Source organism: Ischnura elegans, chromosome X (assembly GCF_921293095.1).
Source record: "Ischnura elegans chromosome X, ioIscEleg1.1, whole genome shotgun sequence".
Classification (NCBI taxonomy): domain Eukaryota; kingdom Metazoa; phylum Arthropoda; class Insecta; order Odonata; family Coenagrionidae; genus Ischnura; species Ischnura elegans.
In genome coordinates, this window is record NC_060259.1 from 91,297,359 (window position 1) to 91,323,902 (window position 26,544).

General features: G+C 38.0%; 1 protein-coding gene across 7 annotated transcripts in view; it reads right to left on the reverse strand.

Moving 5' to 3' along the window:
* The window catches only part of LOC124171669 (inositol 1,4,5-trisphosphate receptor), a 232,913-nt gene that overhangs the window by 65,014 nt on the left and 141,355 nt on the right, over positions 1-26,544 (reverse strand). For 4 of the 7 annotated variants that reach the window (XM_046550904.1, XM_046550902.1, XM_046550901.1 and 1 more), the window contains 9 exons: positions 26,286-26,452; positions 15,714-15,879; positions 15,317-15,622; positions 10,091-10,357; positions 9,801-10,001; positions 9,120-9,235; positions 8,913-9,048; positions 8,559-8,816; positions 151-219 (listed from right to left, as the gene is read on the reverse strand). In XM_046550904.1, the coding sequence (XP_046406860.1) occupies positions 151-219; positions 8,559-8,816; positions 8,913-9,048; positions 9,120-9,235; positions 9,801-10,001; positions 10,091-10,357; positions 15,317-15,622; positions 15,714-15,879; positions 26,286-26,452 (1,686 nt within the window). The remainder of the gene's footprint in view (positions 1-150; positions 220-8,558; positions 8,817-8,912; positions 9,049-9,119; positions 9,236-9,800; positions 10,002-10,090; positions 10,358-15,316; positions 15,623-15,713; positions 15,880-26,285; positions 26,453-26,544) is intronic. The other 3 variants (XM_046550907.1, XM_046550905.1, XM_046550903.1) reach the window with 1 other exon arrangement.

The window sequence follows — 26,544 nt, forward strand, 5'->3', positions numbered from 1 at the left end:
TACAGCAATATAAAAAAATGAGGAGGCACATGAATTAAAGCAGAAGCAGTCATACATTATCAACCAGCGAGTAATGCAAAATTGCTCCATTGAAAATGAAGGTAATAAAATAACAAAGAAAGGTCTAACTGGATGAATCTGTGTACTTACTTTCCGAAGGTATTGAATAGAGTTACAACTTCGCTGGTTCCAAAACATCCTGGCCTCAAGGAGGTGTTTCTATGGATATACCCAATGCCATGACAACCAGTTCATGCAATGCAGAAATGCTTTCTATATTAATGATTATGTACATGCAGATAACAGAAACAATAAAACAAACAAAAACCACATAGGTAATCTACAGTATACACAAAGCATGCATGATTAAGTTGCAATGGTAACTGAGACACCAATTCCTAGCAACAAAATATGTATATTACTTAAGAATGCTATAATTACACCTTCTTTATGAATGGAATAAAGCCTAAATACATAGCTGCTTAACATAAAACAGGCTCCTTCACAAAACCGAGGAAAGGATATACAAATCAAGAGTTGACCAAGACAGAAAAATAATCTTACTACTTAAACACAGACAGAAAACAGCATTAGAACAAGTGTTTTTCAATCAATTTGAGCAATCATACAATACCTCCCATGAGAGAAAGGTGTAGCGAGCACATTTTCTTTCCATTTCCATCATGGATTTCAAAAATATATTACAGCACTAATTACCCATGATAGTAGGGAGAGAAGATGATAAAAAAACAGCAGATAATCCACTTATTGTCACTTTCCTGGTACATAACGTCCTCAACATACAAACAAGATGGGTTCAGAGACCTTATTCATAAATTGAAAAACCTAAGCCAGGCATCGAAAAGTGTGATTATCCAGATGCATTAAACAATACACAATAATTTTGGGTTACTCATGATTGTCACTAACTGTTCTAGCTGCACATGCAACATGGCTGGAGCTGAAAGAATTCTGCTGCACGCAGACAGCAAAAACAGGCAAAATGCTGTAGACTCCCCAATTTCATAGTGGTTGAACTGATACTTTAAGTAAATAACATGAAATAACTTTCACAACATGTTTGTGCAACTTTATGCCAGCTTTTGCTAAGGTTTTTAAAGATATGCAGACACAAAAAACATAGTCTATCAATGTTCCATTTTAATGCATTCATGAACTCATGTCATTGAATTGCTTTCACTCATTAAGAATTAATCATATTCTAACTTTATCCTATTACTCATTTCTTAATTCCATGTACAGTAGGTAAAAACCCTTAGTGCACATTTTATACTTCTGTATTTAGCTGCATTTGTTAATTTTTCCGATAAGTCTATTTTTGAGAAAATGATAATGCTCATCTAACCTTAAAAAAGAGAACAGCAAGCATATAAGAACATAAACTTAGTGAGTTGATAATGAGTGGTTAGATAAAACTAATTAGAGGCAGGAGAAGGAGGTAGTGGAATGCAACGACGATGGAGCATCAGGAACAAGAGTTGGAGGATATGTCGTCACGCCTGGGGTCACCAATGCCTGTTGTTCAACATGAAGGCTCATTTTACTTTGGCGTAGTAAAACTTCTTGTAAAACTTAACTCAAGATGTCTATGCCCAGCTGTCTTCCTTTCCTCATAAATATGACGATAACAACTCATTGAGTCATGAATGGCTGCTGCAACATTATTAAACTGTATCACATTCAAGTCCTATGCTTCTAATAGCAACAATGCTTCCTCAATCAAACAAAACCTTTTTGTCGTTAATTCCATATAGAAACACTTTGTTTCCTGAACCACTTCTTCCTCCTTTTTTTGTGCCTCCATCACAATAAGGTCTTCATTTGTGAACTCCCTTGTGTTGTACAGCAAGGAATTTTATGACGTCACCTTCTCGTATTGAAGTTTCAGGTTTTTACCCAGGCCAACTAAGTTGTTAACGACAGCTTTTGACTCAAGGTCCACATCAAACCCTAGAAAGCCACGGAAAAACTGGGGGGGACAGTTTCTTCAACACCCTTCAAATCTTGGATGCCATGAAAAGGTAATTATCAGATAGATGATGTCAAGTCAAAAATATTACCTGGCATGCTCATGGATGGTACTTCATTTTGATACCTAAGAATGGGTGTACCAACATGATGCTGATCGTGTTCATCTACTACGAGGGTATCATCATCTGTGGTCGCCATTTTGACCTTAGTGCATTGTTAATTGCCACTTTTTAACTTGGGGTAACCAACTTGCCCCCACTTAACTTTCATTGTCGTGTTATCAATATCTTGTAACTATGTAGCAGTATTGAACATAGAGATGTATGAGTATTTTTGTGGGATTCCTACAATTTGTTATATTTCATCAGTCTATCCGGAAATATGTACTCTTTCAAGCTGAATTGCTGCAGAAAGCTAATGATGAAATCACTTGCCATCTGCTTAAATTATTGAATAACTTAAAGTACTAAATCCAAGAATAAAATTGAGTACATATTAAGCACAATTATGGAGCAGTTGATCTTGAAAAATAAGCGATCCACAGGCATTAATTTTATTGGTCTTTCAGTTTCAGACAGTAACTAAAGTAAGCGATGAGAAGTAGAGGTGAATTGACAAAGAAAGCAATTACTTCAATCAGAATTCAACAAATTGGAAAGGATGCATAATGGTAAATACAGTACACTCCCGATCGTCTGGGCTAATGATGACGAGAGACGGAGAGAATAATCGGAAAACACGGATAACCCAAACTTTCCCTTAAATGTCTTGCAATGCTCATAATTTACGTAAAACAAACAATATATTATTATTTATGCAGTTATTCTGTTACTTTAGAGTGCTTCCCGGACTCAATGAAAGTTTTCTTCGCCAGTTCCCGATCTTTTTAGCAGAGCGTGGTCGCGCACTGCAAGGCTTGGAAAACAGGAACACGGTGCTCCCGTAAATGCAGCTAGCGCGCGATCGCTTCCATTTTACGAAGGGGATTCTAACGGAAATAATAAGCCCGGTTTATCCTAGCATTAATGCAGTAATTCCGATGATTTTGCGTCTGATTTTATTTTTTATAAAGATAGCGGAAAAAAATAGAGCAAGAGTAAAAAATCATGCACGGATAAACCGCTGCCGGATAATCGGGAGTCTGCTGTAATAACAATTTCTTACCATCACTCAAGGAAAGGTTTTTGTGGTGAATGAACCAATATTAAAAAATTTACTTAACTTGCATCATACGTATAATATTAAAAATATTTAGATGCCCCTGAGAATATGCACCCCAGACACAATTTCCTCCAGCCAAACCCGCAACAGCAAAGTCATGGTTTTTCTGTCCCCAACAAATTTTTTCTCTGGAGGTTACACTGCATTTAACATCAATCCACCACACAAATACCAACCCTCATTTCACCTAATTCTTCAATTCATACTGAATATTGCCTTACTTGTATGAATATAAGTTGAACACAATTCAAGGATGACAACCCTTCTTTAGGGACTCCACTAGGGAAAAAATATAACTCCAAAAAATAATAACTGTATACCTCCAAACCTAGTCCCCTCTGGTTCGCCAAAATTTCCAGGAGAAAAGTATGTAAAAGGTGGCCCACACCACCTTTAATAATTACGTATTAAAGAAAGTGTACTCAATGCTGGAGCACAAGTATTTGAGTAACTACTTTGGCAGTGGTATACTTTTTATTAGATGTCATTTTCAAAAATGAATTCTTATATTTCTTCTAGTTTATTGGAAACCAGATTCTACTCCTGAAATGTTAAGCTAGAAATCCATTGGTTTCAAAATAATGTTTGCAAGAATTCAAAGCATGGGTGTTGCAATCAAAATGATTCTTTCCTTTCAAATAATAAGAATTTTTGCCCTCAAATCCTTTGGAACCACTGCAATACACCCAAATTGTGAAAGAAATAGTGATGGTCGCGTTTAAAGAGTCACTTCCTTTCTGCAATGCCACCATTCTCACATGCCCTCACTTGCTAAACAGCAGAATACCTAGGGTTGGCATCAACTCTTAGTAAAACTGATGATAATGTAAAATCAGTATAAAACAACTTACTGTTTATGCAAGTTTCTAGGCTCAAGAATACCACAAGAATAAGACAACATTTCACTTTTCTGAAATCATTTGTTGCCAAGAAAGCTTACACCAGGCCAATAACTCACGCATGGATAACCAAAGTTATGCAATTAAGGCTTTGAAATCATATTAATGAAATCACTATCAAGTCGCAAGAGGTAGAAAACATGGAGAGGGTTAAAAAATGGGTGTTTTCCTAAGCGAAATCAAGGGACAAGCAGGCAAACTTGCAGACATGACGGAAGTGCACCCAACGTCTGATTGGGGCCGGCCGAATCTTCAGCTGCCGCCAAAAAAGGCTTTTTTTATTTTCCAACCTAAATGTTAAACAAAATAATTTGAACTATGGTGCTGCTACTTAAAATGTCAGCTTTTTTTAAAAGCCATACGGCAGAATATCCATAATTTAGATTATGCATATCGAAATTGAAGTGAAGAATTTTGTATCTGATTATAAGACAACCCCTCTTTTCTGCAGGAGTTTGGAGGGAGAAAAGCCTTATGATAGATTTGTGCAATTACAGTGCATTTATTAGGAGTTTTTGAACATAAAATGGATGGATTAGCCAATCAGACACTCATTCACTGGCCTCTTATTGAACCCATTTGTTACATTTTAATTGTATTTGCACCTTTATGTAAACAAAATTCTTTATTATAAAATGAATAAACCGGCAACCTTCAGCTGGGCAGGTGAAGGCTTAACCTTGCCACCACTGAGGCCGGTTTTTATTCATTTTGCATGTTTTGCAATTTTGTTTAGCATTGAGAAAAGTTTTTTTTTAGCTGGATAGTATTTCAAGGGATTAGTATTTTGAATTTTTAAAAATAATTTCTAGCTAAAATGTAAGTTCAAAGCCAAGAGGTTCTCCAAACATTAAATAGTAAAAAAAATTCAAACTACTAATCCCTTGAAATGATATCCAGCTAAAAAATACTTTTCCTAATGCAAAACAAAATAGCAAAACACGCAAAAAGAAGAGATGAATAAAAACCGGCCTCAGTGGTAGCAGGGTTAAGGCATCAGCTGCCACCACTCACCTGCCTAAGCCTAAGGTTCAAGTCCTACCTGGGTATGAGTGTTTCAAATGTATTGTCAAAAAATATACGTATGTATTACAATGATTGTAATGGGAGGCACCTGTGATCATTGAAGATTATAATTATGTACTCTTATTAAAAATGAATCAACACGCAAAGATCCTACAGAGAATAAGACCAGCAACCCATAAATGTTTGCTCTCAACATGATGGCAAAGGGTGGTTCATTCATTCCCAATTGTGACTACGTATGTCTTTAGAAGAGATAGGATACATGAATAGCAGACTGAAATGTCTGTCAGGAGATTATCCGTAGAAAGAAGGTGAAAAATAACACGTTACAAAACAACGAATAAAGTTAGAATACTTAACAACGTAATTACTATTAAAATTGCAGTTAACCACATTGCTTACAGGTAATTGACCAAAATTCAAATCAGAGGGTAAAAAAGATATGGATAAAAGCAAAATTATCCCAAGTGCACCTCTACCATTTAACTGCAATGCAATAAAGAAAGTTATGACCAAAAATTTGGCAAGGAAGCAATCACAAACATACATTCATATACTGTACATTTTCATAGCATCTAAAATATTAGCAGTGAACAACATGGAGAGTGGGAAATAATTACTTAATAACTCACGCTTTAAGATGAACTTTAACTAGTCCTGCTGTTTTCACATACCTCACTGAATCTTTCATTGCCACAAATTCCTCCTCCAAAACTCACGAGAGTAAAATATCAATAAAACATGTTTAAACATACAAAAACTGGGCAAAAATAGAGGAATACTTGATGTTTTGCTTAATAGCGGAATCATAGCATAAGCACAATTTGGGGGTTGCTGAACCCCTGTGCCAATACCAAACTCATAGACCCCATTCTCTTTCACAACTTAATAGTTTCACAATGGAATTCTTCTGAAGAAAGGAATAGTCAAAATACCAATTGAAGTAGCAAATAAAATATCCAAGAAAGGTTTCTTGGTTAAATAGGGCAACTGTCAGCTCAGAGGAGAATACGATGATAGTCCATTAAGAGCCAAGCCGAGAATGAAGAGAAAAATGTAATCTTTGATGATTCTTCCATGGTTGTTTCAACCAATTCTTGAGCTTAGAACTGGACTCAGAACCAAAGCCAAACACAATTGATATTGAAATACTGTGCACATAACCTAATTTTACAAGTTTTCTTTGACATAAATTATGTTGAATACTTGATACAGACAGATGATATGGTTCCAGTCACCAGGGAGATAATTTGATGATTTACTTGGGTAAGTTTTCATCATATTCCAACAAAAATCATACATGACTATACAAAATTAAGTAATCAATATAAAATGCTAATTTAAGAACCAAGAACCAGGCCAGAGAACTGATGCCAAGGCCAATGGCCATACTGCAATCAGATCCGACCAGTGACTGACCTGTCGCTAGTAATTTTTAATGCATAATTCACAACGGAAAAAAATTTCCGAGAGAAATTGATGAAAATGATAAATAATGAAACACTATGAGCATAATTTTTTACACATTTGTCATCGTGTTAAAAACAGGTCAAATCAGAGAATGAAAACATTTTGACTGGTACTCAGCATTCTAAGGTATACAGTGGAACCTTGATCTATCGTTTATCAGGGGGATGGATGAAAAAAACATTGAATGCAGGAATGTTTGACTGGGTTGCCAATGTTCCAGGAAACTGAGGATTTTGGCGAGTAATCACAATATTCATTAAAGGATTCAAACAAGATTTTTGCTTATTACAGGAATATTAATACTTTATCGGAACACTTAGGTCATATTGTTGATTCGACTAATATCTCTTTCAAATATCCTAAAGGAACACGCCTCCTCGCTAAAAAATATTTGCACTCCACATGGCATTTGCACTGCTATTATGGATTTCTGTCTGATGTAAAAATTCTTATTCATTAAACGCCATTTCAAGTACACATTTTCACGAGAGCAATGTGTATGTTATGCCTAAAACGACCGCTTTTGCCGGTGCAGTGATTGGTTGTGAGATGGATCACAAAGGCCAAAAATAGTGTATTATTTATAATGTTCCTTTCAAATGAATATATTTTTAATATATTTGAGGCAATGTGTAAAGCGTGAACAATGTTGCGTCAATCGACGGTGATCCTTGGCTTGATCCACAAGCAAAATAGCCTGTTGATTCAAGAACGTGAGCCTTGCAGTAGTCTTTTATATTGTATGTGTCAATCCCTTTTCAGAAGTAAATGTTCTCGAAACATTTTTAACCCTTCTTAACCAGGGTTGAAACTTGGAATTGAGAGACACAGTTCCATGACAGGAGGTAAAGGCCACCCTACATTGCATTCACGAGTTAGATGTTAGGCGGACGACAAATTCCACAAAGTCTGAAGGGCCTCTCTCTATACCAGTCATGTAGATTAGTCAAAGATTTTCTATGAAGTAAATGCCAAGTAGTTTTCACAAAATACTTGCATAAAATAACCTGAGATATTAATGAATGATTTAAAAATAGGTGGCAAACAAAACAAGAGAAGAGGATAGATCATCCAGATGCATTATTTGCCTCAATAAATTTGGCTATTTTAAATCCAGGCATGATTCAAAGCAAAGGTTACCATGTCTTGACAACAACATGGCGAATCAAAATACCAATTAAAGCATGCCAAAATGGCATGAATACTAAATAAACACATGCTTTGTGAGTAAAGGTTTGAATGAAAAGGTACAATGACTGAAGGATCCAGCAGCTCATTGGAAATGGATACTGTCAATTAACATCAGCCACATAAGAGTTATTTCAGAGCATTGCGATGGGACATAATATTCATAGTGAAATTATGATTGTGAAGTAGTTATCCTGGATATAACAGGTGGTTCTACAAGGAACCCCGAGCTTGACAAATAAGGCAAGCATAGTTAAGGAATAGGACACCACTCACAAGTATAAAATAATAATATGCAAATAAACTTAAAATATTTAAATAAATTAAAGATGGTAGCAATTTTCCACAAATTTTTTTACCACTTTTGTGGAAAAGTGCTACGATCTTTTATTTACATATGCCTTACTTCCACCAATTGAAGCCTGAATGTGTTGAACTTAAACTTAGAATTACCTCCAAATGCCTCAGGTTATGTAAAAAGAATGCCTACTTAACAAATACAAGTACCAAAGATATGTTTAATCCCATTACAAACAGCCAAAACCCATTCTTACTCAGGGCTTACTAATTCTCATTTCTTATTCCAGAAGATTAATAATTAGGCTATACATCATATTATCACTACATATTATGAAAAAATGTTAACTCCAATGTAATGCCCAAGATTTAGTAGTTTAGGGCTGATACTCATGCATAAGGAAAATAACTTTGGTCAGACCAAGAAATTAACGTTCAAATATACAAGAAATCACTTCACAGTACCTGAACAGTTGTACTTTGATCTGAAAATGGGCTGTTGAAGAAGGTGTTTATGATGTTCATCACACAGTTTGTGACATAATTCTCCAAGGCTAAATCAGCATGCTTGCGGTCATGGGTTGCATTTGCTACAACCCCCATGTCAACCAAAAAGCTCTTCTCAAACAAACTCCACATGTGATTGGATGTGTATATTTCCTTCATTTCTACTTCAGTATCAATGTAGCAGTGATTGAGGAAATTGATATATGCTTCTTTGACCTGATACAAAAATGGAGGCATATCAATATAGAATGAATAATGAATTCACTGAGGTGAAATCACTGAGATCATTATTTTCAACTTTTCAAAACTTACTTCAGGAATGCAATCCTGGTGAGAAACCATAGCAACAATATCATCAAGTGGGAGTAAACTGTGGCATTTTATCTCAGTGTACACATTTTTACCCATAGTACAACATGCCAAAAGCTTGACCAGCTCAACATGATACCTGAAATATACTTTTTTTAGAGGTCGAAAGGAGCATTGCAATTTCCACCAATTGATAAAAATAAATATTACCTTAAAGCACTGCTTTCATCCATCCTGTGTCTTTCTGATCGCATCATTTCTACAAAATGATTAAACGATGCTTTATCATTGTAAAAGACGAGAACATCCTCACCAGCATTGACGAGCTAAAAGCAAAGGGCCAAAATCAAACAAATTATTCACTCACTTTTCATGACCACAAATTCTAAACCATAAAGATAATTTTTCTGTCCCTTTCAACAACATCTCCAAAGTTAGCTTTTCATGACTACATGACAATGATAGCTACAGCTAATACTTTATGGATTACATACCCATTTTTGTCATCCCTTAACAACAATTTATTTCTGTCAATTTAAGCATAAATTCCTCCTGCTTCAAAAACTTGCATTCCATTTAATCAACACATGGTATTACAATCACCTACAGAGAATTCTCCACTCTGATTGGTAAATGAAACCATCAGGGATAGAAAATGGGATGTGCACAACTGTGAAAAAGGGACCACTGGAACCATCTCGGAAAGAGTCAATGTTCATATTCATTTGAAAGCGATCAATTGAGCTTTGAAGCTATGACTAAAAAGGGTTGGAAAAAATGACCATGATAATCAGGCTTAAGAGATTCACAGCTTTTTCCTACCATTTATGAGTCCTATCTCCTTGTTACAACAAAATAAAATACTTATAGGTAATAAAACCAAGTTCTTACCTCTTGCATGACCATATCTTGGCACTTCCTAATGAACTGATTTTCAGCCTTAACTATTGTCTGGAGGAATTTCAAATACTGAACATGTCGCCCATGGGTTTCAATGCAATGTACAAAATGCTGGATTACTTTTTCATTGACTTCATTGCAAAGAGTTGAGTTATCTTGAAAAATACTGCAAACAGTTTGTGCTTCCCTGATCTGAAAAAAAATTCAAAATGCCCATTGATATAAAATAGATTCGATGTTTCCAAACATTTTCAACAATGTCAGTCATGAGATGTACTTACTCCTGGATTGAGAAATAAATCTAGCTGTTTATGAAGGAGAGCCTGATTTTGCTGATTGCCAAGACAAAAGTTCTGTAGAAACTCATGGGCTAGTCTCATCAATTCATTCATTCGAACATCTTCTTTTTTATCATATGGGATTTGCAAGAGGTCGAGCACAACTGTGTGAACACCAACATTTCTTAACAGCCTTTGCTCATGCTTCCGAGGTTTGACAGTCCCCCCTGCTCCAGGCTGAGTGCATAGTTTATTCATTCTAATCAAAATCTAAAAAGAAAATAAAATTATTAATGAGCGGCCATATATTGACAAAAATTTGTTCAGTAAGAAGAAGCAAAAAAAGCCGGAAAAGTAATTCCACTATTACATAGTACCATAAACTCCCAATTACCTGGGTGGGGATTATCCATATAATATTTTCACCCTCCTCCGATCTTTTCCGTGTTGTTTATAAAAAATAAAATAGGACGCAAACACACCAGGATTATTATATTTTAATGCAAGGATACACAAGGCTTGTTATTTCCACTTAAATCACCTTCATAAAACCTTACTTAAGTTTACCTGCTTGTTTGTTCTAGTACACCCATGCCTCGCTTGGCGCAAGAGATGCGTTCCTTGGAGTCTTTGCACTATTCGAATTTGCATTGTATGAGAGCATTTTAACATTCTGTGAAGAAAGGAGCCGAAAGGAAGATGAGCTTGAAGGACCCAAAGGAAGAATCCCTTGTCATGGTGATTCAGGCTTGCTTCGGTGCTTTGTATGCATGTGACAATGTTGTATGACTAGGCGAGGGTGTGAGGTGCATTTGGGGGACAGTGATTGGCTGCAAACCGTGCTGGCACGGGGTTCTCCACCCCTCCTTTTGCGCTGCCATTGGACAACTCTCGTGGGCAGGACTGTAAGTTACCATGTGTAAGATGTAGCCTGCTAGCGAGGCCAACCAAAGAGGATGGAGCAAACTGACTCCCTCTCCCCATGATGAATGAAAATTGAACTTTGTTTTTACACATATATATTTATTCAATCACGACCACGGTTTCGACACACAGCGTAATCCTCAGGCAAGGAATACATTGATAGATCGTCTTAAATACCTGACCATATAAACCAGCAGTAATGGGGGGGGGAGTTAAGAGGTAGGGGGAGGTTGGGAGGGAGGAGGGGGAGGGGTTGGGTCTTCCCCTGGTTGTAAAAGCCAAGGGGATGTTAGAGGATGGGGAGGTAGGTAGGGTCGACGCACCCAAGCTGACTAATTGCAGTGAAAGGTGGGCAAAGGAGTGAGAGATAGGGGAGAGAGGGAAGAATACAATAGGACATTAACAGAGTCAAGTCAGAGACAAAGTTCAATTTTCATTCATCATGAGTAAATTCCACAAAGTGACGCCTCAAACCATCAACTTCCCTCTCCCCATTTTTGTCTCCTGAACAGTTTCATCACATTATGCCATTTTCATGGGACTTAGCGAATACAATGTTGGGAGTGCATTATACAGTGAACCAAAAAGAAAGGTGGGCGGTTGGAGTGCACGGGGTTTGAGCTCAAATTTTGACAAAGTTACGAAGTGAGATGCTTTCATTTACCAAAACGCTCATTGGTCAAAATTCTCAAGTCAAAAAATGAAACCCATTCCCTGTGAAACAATCTGATTAAAACGTTTTCAAACATCAAGCCGCATTCATTCCTAACTACTACTGCAAGGCAACAGAGTTTCTTTTACAAGTCCTCCCTATGCGTAAGGTTAGATAGGGAAATGGGCAAGAAAATATCACCATATTAAAACAAGCGAACGAAGGCAATGGACGTTTGGTAACAGCTAACTTACTCACAAAATGTACACCACGGAGGTCTGCAAGCGACTGAATTTCCCAGAGGCTAGGCTCCACCTCGCATTTTGGTTGGTTTTCAGGGAAGTCACATGCCTTCCGCCCTCACCCCCCAAAAAAATCAGACCAGTCTCTCAGCATGAAAGATATTTGTAATAAATTCTAATACTGCATACTTGTATAATTTTTCTGTGACACATACAGCAGATTCCTGATTATCTGGCTGCGGTATATCCATTTTGTGGATAATCTGTGCATTACTTTCACTATCACTCAATATTTTCCACAACGTTTATAAAAAAATAAAATCGGACATAAAATCACTGGAATTACTGGATTAATGCTAATCTACACCGGGATTGCTATTTCTGTTAGAATCCCCTTCGTCAATCGGAAGCATCGTACACTAGCTGCATTCACAGGAGCACCGTGCTCATATTTTCCAAGCCTCGCAATGCACAACTGTGCTCCGTGATCACGGATACACGTTCCGCAGCAGTTGCAACCCGGGCAACTTGTGCAAGACGCGACTACGTGGTGTAGTGCCTAGCAGTGTAGTTTCCGACATCGAGGAGTGGTTTTGAAGCATTCATGCAAACCACTTTTCTGCATCTATGATCACACACCCATGCATGTGTGGTTTACGAAATCAGCCCTTACATGGAGCATTAATAATACAAGTAAAACCATGTTATCGCCGCTAAAAAGATCACGAACTGGCGAAGATAGCTCTCAATTAGTCTGGGAAGCACTCTAAAATAACAGAATAACGGCATATATAATACAGTGGAACCTCAATCTATTGTTTTTCTGGTGGATAGAAGAAAAAAACAATGAATGCGGGAAAACGGTCAATGCGGAAATGTTTGACCAGGTTGCCTATGTCCCAGGAAATGCTGGATTTTTTTGCAAATTATGATATTCATTAATAGATTCAAACAAGATTTTAGCTGATTACAGGAATATTATTACTTCATAGAAACACTTAGGTCTTATTGTTGATTCGACTAATATCTCTTTCAAATATCCTAAAGGGACATGCCACCTTGCTAAAAAAAATTTTGCACTTCATTCGGCATTTTTACTGCTATAATGGATTTGTCTGATTTAAAAATTCTTATCCATCAAATGAAATTTCAAGTACATGTATTTACGAGAGCAATGTGCATGTTATGCCTAAAACAACGGCTTTCGCCGATGCAGTGATTGGTTGTGAGATGGATCAAAAAGGCCAAAAATAGTTTATTATTTGAAATGTTACTTTCTAATGAATAAATTTTTAATATGATTGAGGCAATGTGTAAAGCATTAACAATGTTGTGTTAATCATCACCGGCATGCCCACCTGACCCTCAGCTTCATCCACTTCTTGTTTTCACTGGATATCTCGCCCTACCCCCACCCCTGCCATCATGTGCTAGAGGACAACCCGAGGTGTTCCGTAATATTCGCACGCTTCTAGCCCGGTTTCTTTTCTTCATCTTCAATTATTTGTAGTTCATCTTTTAAAGTTCTCACTTGTTTCTTTAGAAGGGCCATGGTCCGAAGATGAATAAAAATAAAACTAATAAAAATGAAACCGGACTATTGAACCCACACGGAAAACACTCACTGGTTTTAAGTCAACTGACCCTGGAAAGTACGGAACTACTTGTATGAGGTGAAGTTTGGCACTAATGCTATCACATATGGCGTAAGCAGAGCTTACTGGAGAGGGTGAAGCACGACCATATGACTGTGCAATGAAATATTTTGTCCTTTAAAGAAGGCAACTTACCACTCATTTCTAACAATAAGTAGCGTAGCTCTAGATGAGCAGGTGAATTCAGATTGCTAGTAGGGAGAAACAAAATATCCTGAGAAGACATCGCTTCGTTAGCAACTCTGACAAGTGAGACTTGTATCGTAACTCGTACATTGTAATCTGATGCCCTTTTTTCGAAAAAATGCTGCTTCAACTGCCAAGAAGCTCACAATCAGCTGTGAGGATATCGAGATTCGCCAGAAATCACCATCATATTATTCCAACTATTTCCTTGCTTAAAATACTTAAACAACGTTATAAATACGTTGTGTTTGATATCGTTCTTTCTTGAATTACATGCACATTACTAATATTTCAATCTAATAACAGTATAATTCCAATTGCCGCTATTCATAGTTTGACACCTTTTGGGCTAATACGTGATTCATAGGCTGAAAATTCAGTGGGAGAGAATCGGAGAGGAGTGAAATACGTTTCTATTGTTCTCGTGTAGCTTAATATTTTCTTTCGAAGCTAAGGTCTTTATAATATGATCCCTGAGCGAGTAGGGACCTTTTTTTTCATTTCAAAGAAGAGGAAAGCATCAAAGGGGGAGGCGAGTGCTGAATGGAGGGGAATAGCGGATCTTGGGAAATGCGCTAATGTAACAATCCCATGGCACTCAGCTTCTCCCTATGGTATTTCAATCTCCTGGGGAAGATTAGAAAACTATGTCTGTCGTTATTAGCCACAAACAAAACATTGTAAACACTATGTCTCATTTTCCTCAAACGATGGATGCGGGAAAATTATATGACTGGACTGCGATCTTCAAACGATCAATGTAGGAAAATTATACTTCAGGGAACGATGGATACGGGAAAAAATTAGATTGCCTTTTTGGAACTTTATTTGGGACCAGGAATGGCGAACGATGAATGTGGGAAAACAATCAATGCGGAAACGATAGATCAGGGTTCCACTGTTATGCATTGTTTGTTTTACGTAAATTATGAACATTACAAGACATTAAAGTGAAAGTTTGGGTTATCCGTGTTTTCCGATTATTCGTGCCGCCTCTCCCCATCATTAGCCCATATAATCAAGAGTGTACTGTTTATTCTTTCACAAGACATCCTATAATCATCTAGACATTACATCACCGAAAAATCATAACCTAGCCCAAATAATGGCATATCTACCATATGCACCCTTAACGATAGTTTTTAGTTTCCGCTGTCCACTATCAGTTGATTTGGGTATCAGATACTGGGGTTTTGCTATTTTTCACAAATCTCATTAGATCTACATGATCCAGGAAAGACTTTGAAGGATTGATGAAACAATGTTCACAACTGGACTATCCAGTATTCATAGAACAACAAACTAGATAATGGACAATCAATTACATGGTAAAAAGCATTTGAATTTCATTAACAATTTTAGCACAGGAAACTATGTAATATGATGTACTTTCAGAAGCAGACTTTGCAGAAGCTCACAGGTTTAGGTCCCACCTCAAAATAAGTGTTATTTTTTACCACTAAGTCTGTTTTTGTGAACTGTTCTCCAGTTCCATGAAAATCTTGCGACAACATATAATATATAACATACATATAAGCCCATTGTTCAAATCGCAAAAAAGAGTGCTCACCAACTGAATCTTCTTATACTCCTCAGCTTGCTCAGCATGCAGGGGAGGGCCAATATCCAAATCAATGGCAGACCCTTGCTTGTCAGTAGAGCCTAAACTCGGAGGAGTTTTCTTTGGAGGATCGCTCCTCTCTCGAGTGTCGTCGTCGCCATCGTCCTTGCTCTTCTTCTTCTTGCCATGCTCCTCTGAACTCTTCGACTTGTACACCCAGAGTTCTGATTTCTCAACTGATTGCCTGAGAACATCCAAATCTGCTTTGATTTGTTTGTATGATTCAACATCACTGTCAGACACGAGTAACTGCACCTGTTGAAATAATAAACCTTGAGTATACAAGGACAAAGTACTCATGCAATAACACACAAACAATAAATATAAGTAGTTGGATATTATATACCTGCTTGAATGCCTGGAGGACTTCCTGACGTTGACTAAAATGACGGAACAATAAGTGTAGAGCTCCTGACACGAGAGGTGGATAATCATGCATCGTCAGATGAAGTAAAACACGCAAGAATGTCCTTCCACCTTGACCATCTAAATCCAAAGCAGCACATTCTTCACTGTAAAAGAATAGTATGTAAAAGTACAGAACAAAATAACACCGGATCCATTTGAGTGATCCTAATTGGCAGAACATCTGGTTCTTAGCAACAATATTTCCCATTAGTAATTTTATTATCCATTACACTGAATCATATTCTTTCAGAATTGAAGCCACACCTCCCAAAATGGAAAAAGTCCAATTGGCAGAAATTTGGGCTCTTCCGTAACTCTGGGGATAATATATTGGCCATTGCCTCCACTTTTAATTCATAGGTGAATATTAAATATTGTAACACATTCAATCATACGGAAACCTTTAAGAAATGACTTTGATAGCTTTGAATATGTGCCAAGGAAGTGGTTTGTTTCAATAATTTGCTGTAAGAACTAGTGCTGTCTTGGAATGCATGGCTTTAACTTTCTGATTTCCATTTTACTCATCACATTTAAATTTTTTCATGCTCATAAAAGTCAAGATGTTTACTACTTTGACAGTATCAGGTCTGGAAACAAGGCTAGGGAAACAGGACCTTTGAAAGCATCATGGACAAGATATGATGTTTCTCATTATTCATATCATAAGGATAGAAATATTTCGCCAAAGTGGCTTTTGGAGGACATCATGTGAGGGTGAAATGGAGTTTACAATTTTTTAGTATCATCATGAAACAACTACAGTGGAACCTCGTTAAAGCGAGTACGGGCTATAGCGACACCCCCGCTATTACGAGAGATAGCCGATGCACCGTCAATTGACCCTATAATAGGAGTGTTAAAAAATTTGTTTTTACGAGACCCTTTCGGTGTTGGCTCTCGCCATAGCGAGGGTTTCACCGCCGGAAGACTTTCATCAAGACTCCTTAACCTCTGTAATTGCTAGCGATCTGTTTAGAAATGAAATTAATGGAGTGCTCAGTCTCAAATTTATGTGGTAAACTGTCGTTCGATAAATATAATGATTGACGAAACAATGCTTTGCATGATTTTTATTCAGTGCGGCGCTTATAAATTGTTTGAATAGTTGGTCGTTATTTGAGTAAGGAAATTTAGTGATGCAAAAAAACATCGCCTTTATTCTGGATTTATGATTACGTTTATCGGATAGATGTTTATCTGTCGCCGCACCACTCCTGTTCCTGTGTATCTGTTCGCAACAGGTATATTGGCTATTATCTGCTCCACCTCCGGTAAAGCGACAATTCGCTATAGCGAGTGTTAATTAGTGCACCGTGGGGTGTCGTTATATCGAGGTTGCACTGTATCTGAAACATGGAGTTGCCAAATTTATATCGAGGATATAATTTTTGTTCTAATTTATCTGTAATTGGGTTCTGTCACTGACGAGCACCCCAAGGTGCCCTTAGCATGCAGGGCAAGGGGCCACATTAGTCGCAGCAATAATCCACCACAGCATATCAACATCATCATCATCAGTCAACAATCCTAATATTGGTTTGACACAGCTCTCCACTCCTCCCTCCTATCTGCTCGCCTTTTCATAGCTACAAATAGCATATAAACAGTCAATTCAAATTCATAAGACATCAATGCAATATTCAATAATCAACAATAAACAAACTCAAATGCTAACATTGTCGCAAAAGTACCGTGGTCATTCATTAAAGTTGATGAGATAATATTAAATAGTGGGCATACATTTTTTAAGGTTATGAATAGGGACGGGTTCCAGATCCGCATCAGACCTATGATTTCAGGTGTCGGATCTTCGGATATTTTAGGATCTTAATGCGTTTTAAATGCCTGCTATAAAATTAAGTAAATATTCAAGTTTGTTCAGGGTACATTCAATGAAAGGAATGCTATTTTGATTGTCATACACATTTTAATACAGTAGAACCTCAGATATGCGACACTCAGTTATACGATGACTTCACTCATACATTGATTTTTTTTGGTCCCATGAATAACCCCATATGAACCCATGTATTTCCAACCTCGGTTATAAAACTTTTCATTCATAAGACGACCTCAGTTATGAAACATTTTTCCAGTCCCATGATATAAAATACCTCACTTATCTGACTTTTCAGAGAACTGTTCTAAGAGAAGATTGCTGCACGCGTGTCGATTTTAGTCACGTGCATGCGTGTACACATTACACTGTACAGTGAAGCTAATAAAGAATAATATTTTTTCAATAATTAAGGATGCTGTTTATTAGATATTAATTGTAATTATAGTAAATGATGGTCAACCCGGAATCATGAAATGCGGAATACTTATCTCTAGCAAAAAAAAGAGTTGGATCAATTCAATGACAGCTACTGGCTGAAGATTTGGTGATTCAGAAAGCTGCTAAAGCAAATTGCCAGGTGATTTTGAAGTGGGAGGATTATATTAAGAAATGCTATGAATTTATTCACAAATCAAATTAGTCACTGTTGGAGAAAGACCCCAAGCAGAAGTTCCAAAAAAGCTATGAGAGATGCTGTGGGAAGCTCAAAAGAACTTTTTCAACCCAAAGATAAGCATTTCTTGTTAACTAAAAACCCTATTCCTCCTAGGCTTTATGGGCTCATTAAAATTCACAAATCAGAGGTACCAATCAGACCAGTGGTGTCGAGTATAAGCACACCAGTGCACAAATTAGGCCACGCCTTGACTCGACTGATCTCGTAGCACTCTGCATTCAAGTCTCAAGCATGGTATCAAAAATTTGCTTGCTCTTGTGGACAAAATTAAAGACATCATACCTCCAAAGAACTCAAGACTAGTATCCTTTGATATTGTCCATCTTTTCACGCGTGTGCCACCGGAGGAAGCAACCGGCCTAGCAATCGATCTCCTGGGGGCAGATCTCCAAGATCACAGAAAAGGCAAAGGATGAATTATCCACCCCTCTCCAAATATGCATGGCACAAATATTTCAAGTTCGACTGTAAATTTTATAAACAAAGTAGTGGCCTCGCTATGGGCTCACCTCTTTCTCCGCTGTTGGCAGATGTTTTTGTTGGTCATTTGGAAGGAAAAAATTTTATCTCAGGACACAGCCTACTAAATTCTGTGGTATAATGGTACAGGTATGTTGACAATATAGTGGGGCTTTGGAAAGGAACTGATCCGCAACTGGATATGTTCTTGAGTTTTCTGAATGATATCCATCCTACGATTTCATTTACCTGTGAAAGAGACATCAACCATTGCTTAAATTATCTGGATCTTACAATCAATTTCGATAAATACCAGCATTTCTTCTCCATTTTTTGGAAACCCTGTCATAGTTATACCGATCACGTCATCCCAGCATGTTCAAGACACCATTACTCACACAAACTTAACGCTTTTCATTCAACGATTATTTGCTTGTTAAGCATCCCACTATTAAAAGAGGACTTTAGGAAAGAAAGCATCACTATTAAAAAAATTGCTTCAGCCAACGGTTATTTCCAAAATTTAATAGACAAATTGATATTTAAAAACAGAGAAGATTGGCTATTGACCAAATGTTTTCAGTGGACGAGAATAAAATGAAGCAGTGGTGCACAGCCACGAACCTCGATGCACTTCCTACGAAAATTGCTCATCATTTACCGAAAAACAAATTCCAATTGGATTTTAAAACTAATGGCACTCTGAGATGACTGCTTGTAAAATGTATGGACCCGATAGACCAATTAAAGAGATGTGGAGAGTATTCGTTGAAATGCAGCGGTTGCAATGGTGTCTACGTGGGGCAGACAGGAAGAGGCTTCAAAGTCAGGATGGAAGAACAATTAAGTTCTAACAAATATAACAAAGATGATTAAAGTAATTTTGCTAAACTTTCAATATGCAACTGCCATAGGAGCAATTTTAAAATGAATGTTTTAAAATTATTCAACAACCGCCATGAATTCGACCCAGGAGCGCAGTTGTAAAATTGAAAAATTATTGAAAGTCAGGACAGCACTCTGATAAACGAATATCTTCACTAGAGACGGGCGAATAGTATCCGCAAATGCTCGAATACCTCGAATACTAGAAAGTATTCCATATTCAAGGTCTCGAATAATTACACTAAAGGTACGCTCTCGAATACTTTGAATTTCGCGCTGTACACTGTCGCACAGTGTCGTTGGTATTTGACTCAGAAAATTGTAAAGAACCCTGGTCGTTTAGTGCATGCAGCGCCGTTATAGGCTAGTTGACGAACTACATCAAATTCACGGATTAGAGCTGTGAAAAGAGATCAACGCGGGGAACCGAAAATGATTGGGTGAAAAAATCCGAAAATCCCCAGTTTCCCCCACCAGGAGAACCTCAGTGCTGTGGGATACCAACTACGTAGCACAATTCCCAAAATCCACTAACCCCCCTAAATCCATCAGCCCTCGGCCTCCGACGCTTTCTTCTCTGAAATCAAACAAAAGATGAAAAGGTCCCAGCTCACGCAGGGTTTGTATTATGAAGACCATAAATGAAAAGCTTCACAAGAAAATATCAAGTTACAGGAGAGTAATAGAATCGTGTTTCACCATTTCCTCTTTCTCCCCCACAGACCTTTTTCAGCCTACCTGCTTCTAAGTTCCCCATTTCTGGAGGTCAACTGCTGCATGAATCACGTATTAGCCCAAAAGGTGTCTAACAATGACCAATGACTTTCAGCAATTGATATTACACCTTTATTGGATTGAAATATTAGTAATGTGTGCATAATTTAAAGTGCATAAAAGAATAAGACCAAACACTAAGCATTTCTGACTTTATTAAGCATTTTACGCAAGGAAATAAATGTCAAAATACGACAGAGACTTAGCATTCTGGTGAGACTCGATATGAGCAGCAGAGCTTCTCGGAAGTTGATGCGGTATTCTTTTCCGAAAACATATATAAAGTTACAATTTATGAGTTATGCTATAAATCTCTATTGTTACAGTCACAGACGAAGGGATATTTTCTCAGGATATTTGGTTTCTCCCTGATAGCAATTCGAATTCATCTTCTTATCTCGTGAGAGCTTCCAAAGATGGACTGAAAATAATTGAAGAAAATCCGGTGGAGAAGCCCGTGTATTTTGCAAAGCGCCTCAGCTTGTCGACTAGCCCTTGACAGCAGGAGTGGGGGTAAAGCGAGCTACCTGTTGAAAATAAGAAGTTGGATAAGGCCGAGTATCAGATGGGCGTGCCGCTGAAATGGCGTTTGGTAGATAAGAATGTATACATCAGACAGAAATCCATCGTAGCAGTGTAAATGCCGAGAAAAAGCAATCATTTTTCACGAGGTGGACTGTCCCCTTAGAATACTTGAAAGAGATGTTAGTTGAATCAACTATATACCCCATTGTTTCCATAAAATTAAAATATTCCATTAATCAGCTAAATTCCTGCTCCAATCCTTTAAAGGAAATCAAAATTACTCCCCAAAATCTTGTGTTTCCTGCTGCATAGGCAACCGAGTCAAACTTTCCCGCATTCATCATTTAGTATTCGAGGTATTCGAGTAATGATTTAATATTCGAATTCGATATTCAAGTTCAAGAAATCTGCTATTCGACCCATCTCTAATTTTTAACCATCCTTCTCCCCTATTCTGGCGTCCATTTTAAAATTTGTCTCTCCCTCCACTAGGTAACTAGGTAACAATAATAAGATAAATATATCATAATTTACACCTGAAGATGATGATTACTCATCGAAACCCGGGTCACGTTTTATACAAAAGTAGTGGTATCAGTAAAAGTAAGTTGTCCAAGAAATCTTCTCTGCAAACATTTAGCATCGCCAAAAAAATTTCCCTAGAGTAAGAACCCTGTGGCTTAGTGAAAGATATGCTAAAAATTCGACCGAGACATTCAACCATGGGAAATATTGTTCAGGAATGCAAGTTTAAGTTTCTCTTTAGGTTACATATCATCTGTGGTGTTGCATGTGAATACATACAGTAAACTCTTGATTTTACGAAGCAGGATTTTACGAAGTTTTCGATTATACGAAGTGATATTGCGGTCCCGGTGAAAAGCCTATGCTAAATACATGGCGCTATTCGATTAAACGAAGTTTCGATTATACGAAATTTTTTGAATTTACGAACCTCGGCTCGGTCCCTAGGAGCAAATGGCATTCGTTTATACGAACTACGGCGAAAAATTTGTCAACAAAACTAGTTACGCCGGCGTAAGTAGCTAAAAAATCAGCGCTTCCAACTGTGGTCCATCAAAAGTGCGAAATCGTAAATGATAATGCAACTTTGGAGAGAAATGGGTCGCCAAAAACCTCACTGTGGGAATTTAGGGGGAGTAGGAGTTCAGTTAAAATATCGCGGCTGACATTATGCCCCTATTTACGTGCCTGTTCGTAAACATAGCATCGACAATAATTCGTAGTTTAACATGTCAGGAAGGTCGCGCGGAGTATTTCGTACACCCCTAATTAACCCTTTGCACTGCTGTGAACGTACTTCGAAGACTACTTGACTACTTTTCGCCGAAGCACTTCGAAGGGTCCCTAATCCGGGACCCTTTCCTCGACGAGCTCACCCTCGCTGGCCCCTGAAACTGGGCTATTTTTTAATGCATTACCTAACGCAACCCTGGGTTTCAAAGGGCAAAGGTGCCATGGGGGAAAAAGAGTAAAGTGCGTGTTACTGGGGGGCTGTGCGTCAACCAAACGGGCACGGACAAAATAAGCCCGTTGTCATTGGGAAATTTGAAAGGCCACGGTGCTTAAAACATGTAAAATTGGAAGCCCTCCCCGTTTTTTACCATGCAAATAAAAACAGCTGGATGACCCGAGAAATTTTCCAGCAAACGGTTATACGTCTACAGAGAAAAATTGCTGGAGAGAACAGCAAAATTGTTTTAATAATGGATAATGCCACCGTTCATAAATACGTGGAAGATCTAAAATTAGCTAATGTTCGAGTCCTCTTTTTACCCCCGAACTCGACTAGCAAGTCCCAGCCCTTGGACCAAGGCATTATCCAGGATTTTAAAGTCCTATACCGGAAGAAGCTTGAGCGGTATTACTTGCGATGGATCGGTATGTATACATTCATCTATTTTGCTCATGTGCGTTTGGATATCGATTTAGATATTTTTATTCATGATTATCATTCCTTCAAATCTATTTGCTACTTTTATAAATGGGAACAGAAATTAATAACATCCCGAAATGGACGTTGATACATGCAATCCGCGCCATAATATCTTTTCGTGTATATATCGGCCTTTGTGAATGAACAACTTAAATATCTTAAGTACTGGGCTCTACTTACCTCCAATTTATATTTCAGGCTTCTCGTAATGAAAACGCACTTCCAAGTCTAACCATGAACTTTCTTCTCACGCGCTTCCCCGTTCTCCCATGCTGGGGTTCTGTCTTTCCAAAGCCGTCCCTTCCCTCCTGCCGCCTTTGGCTGATCTTGCTGACACCCACCTTAAGCATCCCAAACCCCTCCTTCCCCAGCATTTCCCATTCACTCCCTCCCTAAGGAGACTGAGCTTGTGTGCGTCGCAAAAAAATACGGCCCCCAAAAGTAGACTGAGGCAGAGCTGAAGGCCATTTCCCCACCCTTCTTTGTCCTGCCCCCTCCACCAGTCCTTGTGCTGACCACACTTCTTCCCTCAGGCAATCCCCATCCCACTCTTATTCACCCCACCCACTGGGAACGTTCCCCGATTGTGGAGAAGGGCATGGTTCATCTTTACCTGCAACGGGGGGAAGTTATTAACCGGAGAGAGGCGGAAGAAGTATCTTCCACTATCGGGAAAATGGTGCCGCGCTTATAATTGTCTCTCTTCTTCTCAGCTGACTTTTCAATTGAAATTAATTTCTTTGCTCTTTCCACACTATATTTATTTACGATTATGGCGCGACTATTTTTTAGTGCTAAAACTAAGAAAATCTTTTCTCTATGTCAATGATCCTTTGCCTAACTTTCAATACGGCGGAGAAAGGAACACGAAAACTAAATGAGGTGACGGTACAGGTTTTTGCGTGTCATTTTTTGGGAATTCACGCTAGCGAACCAATACTTAACCACGTTGAGAAATGATAAAACGTCTCTTGTAGGAAAACAATCAATGTGGATAATAACGTTTCTATCTATATTTCTCCGATACTGTAAGATGTTTCTCCTGTCGTTTTCCTATTGGTACCTTGCTCCTGTCGGCATAAAAGGAGAGAAACATACTATATGAACAGGTCACCTCACACCCGGTATGAAGAATACAGTCCTGATGAAGAATTAAGTCTTTTATGGCAACATCTGCGAAGATGATGGAACACAGTAGTCGGACGGAGAACTCAAACAGAATTTACTTCAAATATTCGCCAGAAGATAATCACATCCTACGTTATTTATGATCGTAATTGAGTCTCAGTGAAAATAGAGCACATTCTGCTGAAAATACGAAGTAACTCGAAATATTAACTTACGAAGGTTATTTTGGAAACGGGCTAAGACCCTTGTTTTTCTTTTTTTCTCGTCACTGAGCGATAGAGGGCGACATAAATGGCGGTTAGGCCGGCTGCCGCTAAAATTCCGTGGGTGTCAGAAACAAATATCTATCTTTTGCATACTTAATAGTAGCTATTGGCTCCTAACCACAAATTTATTGCTGTAAATTCTTATAATAAACATTGCAATTCATTATTTGATTACGTTTTCTAAACTGGTCGGGAATTTCTTTAGCGATCGTTGATGTTGAAGTATGAACTAGAAATGGGAATTTTATGGTGGTATTTAACGATTTTTCACATCATAAATCGATAGCAAAAAGCCTTTTCTATGAATTATACCGAGAATAACCACCGAAAACATTTAAATAAGACCACTAAAGACAAAAAACGGCGGAAGAAACAAAAGCGAACATTTTTTTCGTGACTTATGAAAAAGGTTTGAATTTACGAAACTCGATTTTACGAAGTGCCAATTTTCCGGTCCCACTGACTTCGTAAAATCAAGAGTTTACTGTAATTATTTTGCTTCATTTCCTTGCCTCTAAATGAGTAATTGAAACCTGGAAACATAGCAGACCCAATTGAAAAGGGTTTCGTAATCCCTTACTTTAAAACCTCACGTAAAACTTCCTCATTTATGAAACTTTTTTCAGTTCTCCACTGAAAGTTTCATAAGTGAGGTTCAACTGTATTCTCAAATTTTCTTTCAAGTTTCCCCAAATTTTGTCACTTTCTCATTCCCTGAATTTTTTCACTTGTGCTTCAGTCGCAGATGCTCCAGTAGTGGTGAGGTGGATTTTGCACTTCCTCAGGATGGTTTCATGCCACAGTGCACCATAATGAGTTCTCCCTATTCTTAAGAAATGTTTCCACACTTTGGGAGGCATTTTTTTAAGTATAGTTTATCATTAAATTAAATTGCAACTGTGCAACCTGAAACACAATTAAGAGTGATATACATAGGTGTCAACTGCGGCAAACTTCAACGGAACAAGATGACCGCTCAGCGAGGGGTTTGGCAGCAAAAGTGGGTAAAGGAGAAGTGGAGGGGAAGGAATGTGCTCCCTCTGTCTTTCAAGCAACGAGGTCACGAACAAGGGAGCCAGGGGACCAACACATCCAATCTTTGTGACATTGTAGGCTTGAATGCAAAGCCAGGCGAGCTGCGTGATATACGCAGTTTGAGTTTCCAGTCCGTCTCAACTTGTGTGTAACCTGCAATGCTTGTTTCCTTGAAAATTGTGTTGTTTTGACGTTGTTGAGTATTGGTATAGCCTTGCTGTATCTAGAAAGCTTTGTGACAATCAATTAGAGCTTTGAAAAATTTAATACTGCCAGAAATGTGTAGTGTTTGGTCTCATTATTTTTTAATCTCATGTATGTCACCCAATTGCTGAAAGGTATCATTAGGCACTTATGGGTTCAAGAGGTGACTCACACACCAGTTGCCTCCAGAAAGGGTGAATTTGAAGCTGTTAGGATGAAAAAAGTCAGTCCCCGAGACAGGGGAGGGGCGAGTTAAGTTTTCATTGTTCTCATATAACTTGATATTTTCCTTCAAAGGCATGAGCCGAGGGAGGAGGTAATCTGTGACTTAGCTACTTTCGGCATGCTTATTATCCTATGGTACCGAGCCTCCCACTTTAAATGTTTGATCTCTTGGGAAGATTCATACTATGTGCCTGTCGTAATTTGCCTTAAAATTTTCCAGGCCTGAAATTCTGTTATGTAATCCCTGCAAGAGCATTTAAACAAAATGGTTCATGAATAGGACAAGCATAGCAGTATATTGGCACATGCAAAGAGAGAATCGGAACTCTTCCAACAGTTCCAACTCTTATTAATGCGCTGCATTCACTGAAGCTTTAATTTAAAATTTCGGATCCAGATTCAATGCCTTCCACAACTTTGGATCTGATTTATCCAATCTGACCATCCCTAGTTATGAACCTAGCTTGGATAATATATCTCCAAGCCTTCCAGATTTTGTCTTATAAAAATTATTACAAAATGATGAGTCTTACCTGCTGCCAAATATTCCTTCAGCTTGACTACCTATGCTTTCCAAGTCAATTCCTTTTTGTCCAATGGTCTGTGCCTCCCCAGAGGCCTTTTCTGTTTCATCAAATTCACGCTTGAAAATGGACAGGAGGCAGCTGATTCTGTAGTCTAACCTCACATCCAGAATGAACTGAAAATTAAATATAAGCACGCATCATTAATTATCATACATGGATGATAAATATGTATCAGTGAGCAACACTAATTATAAAATATAAAGTT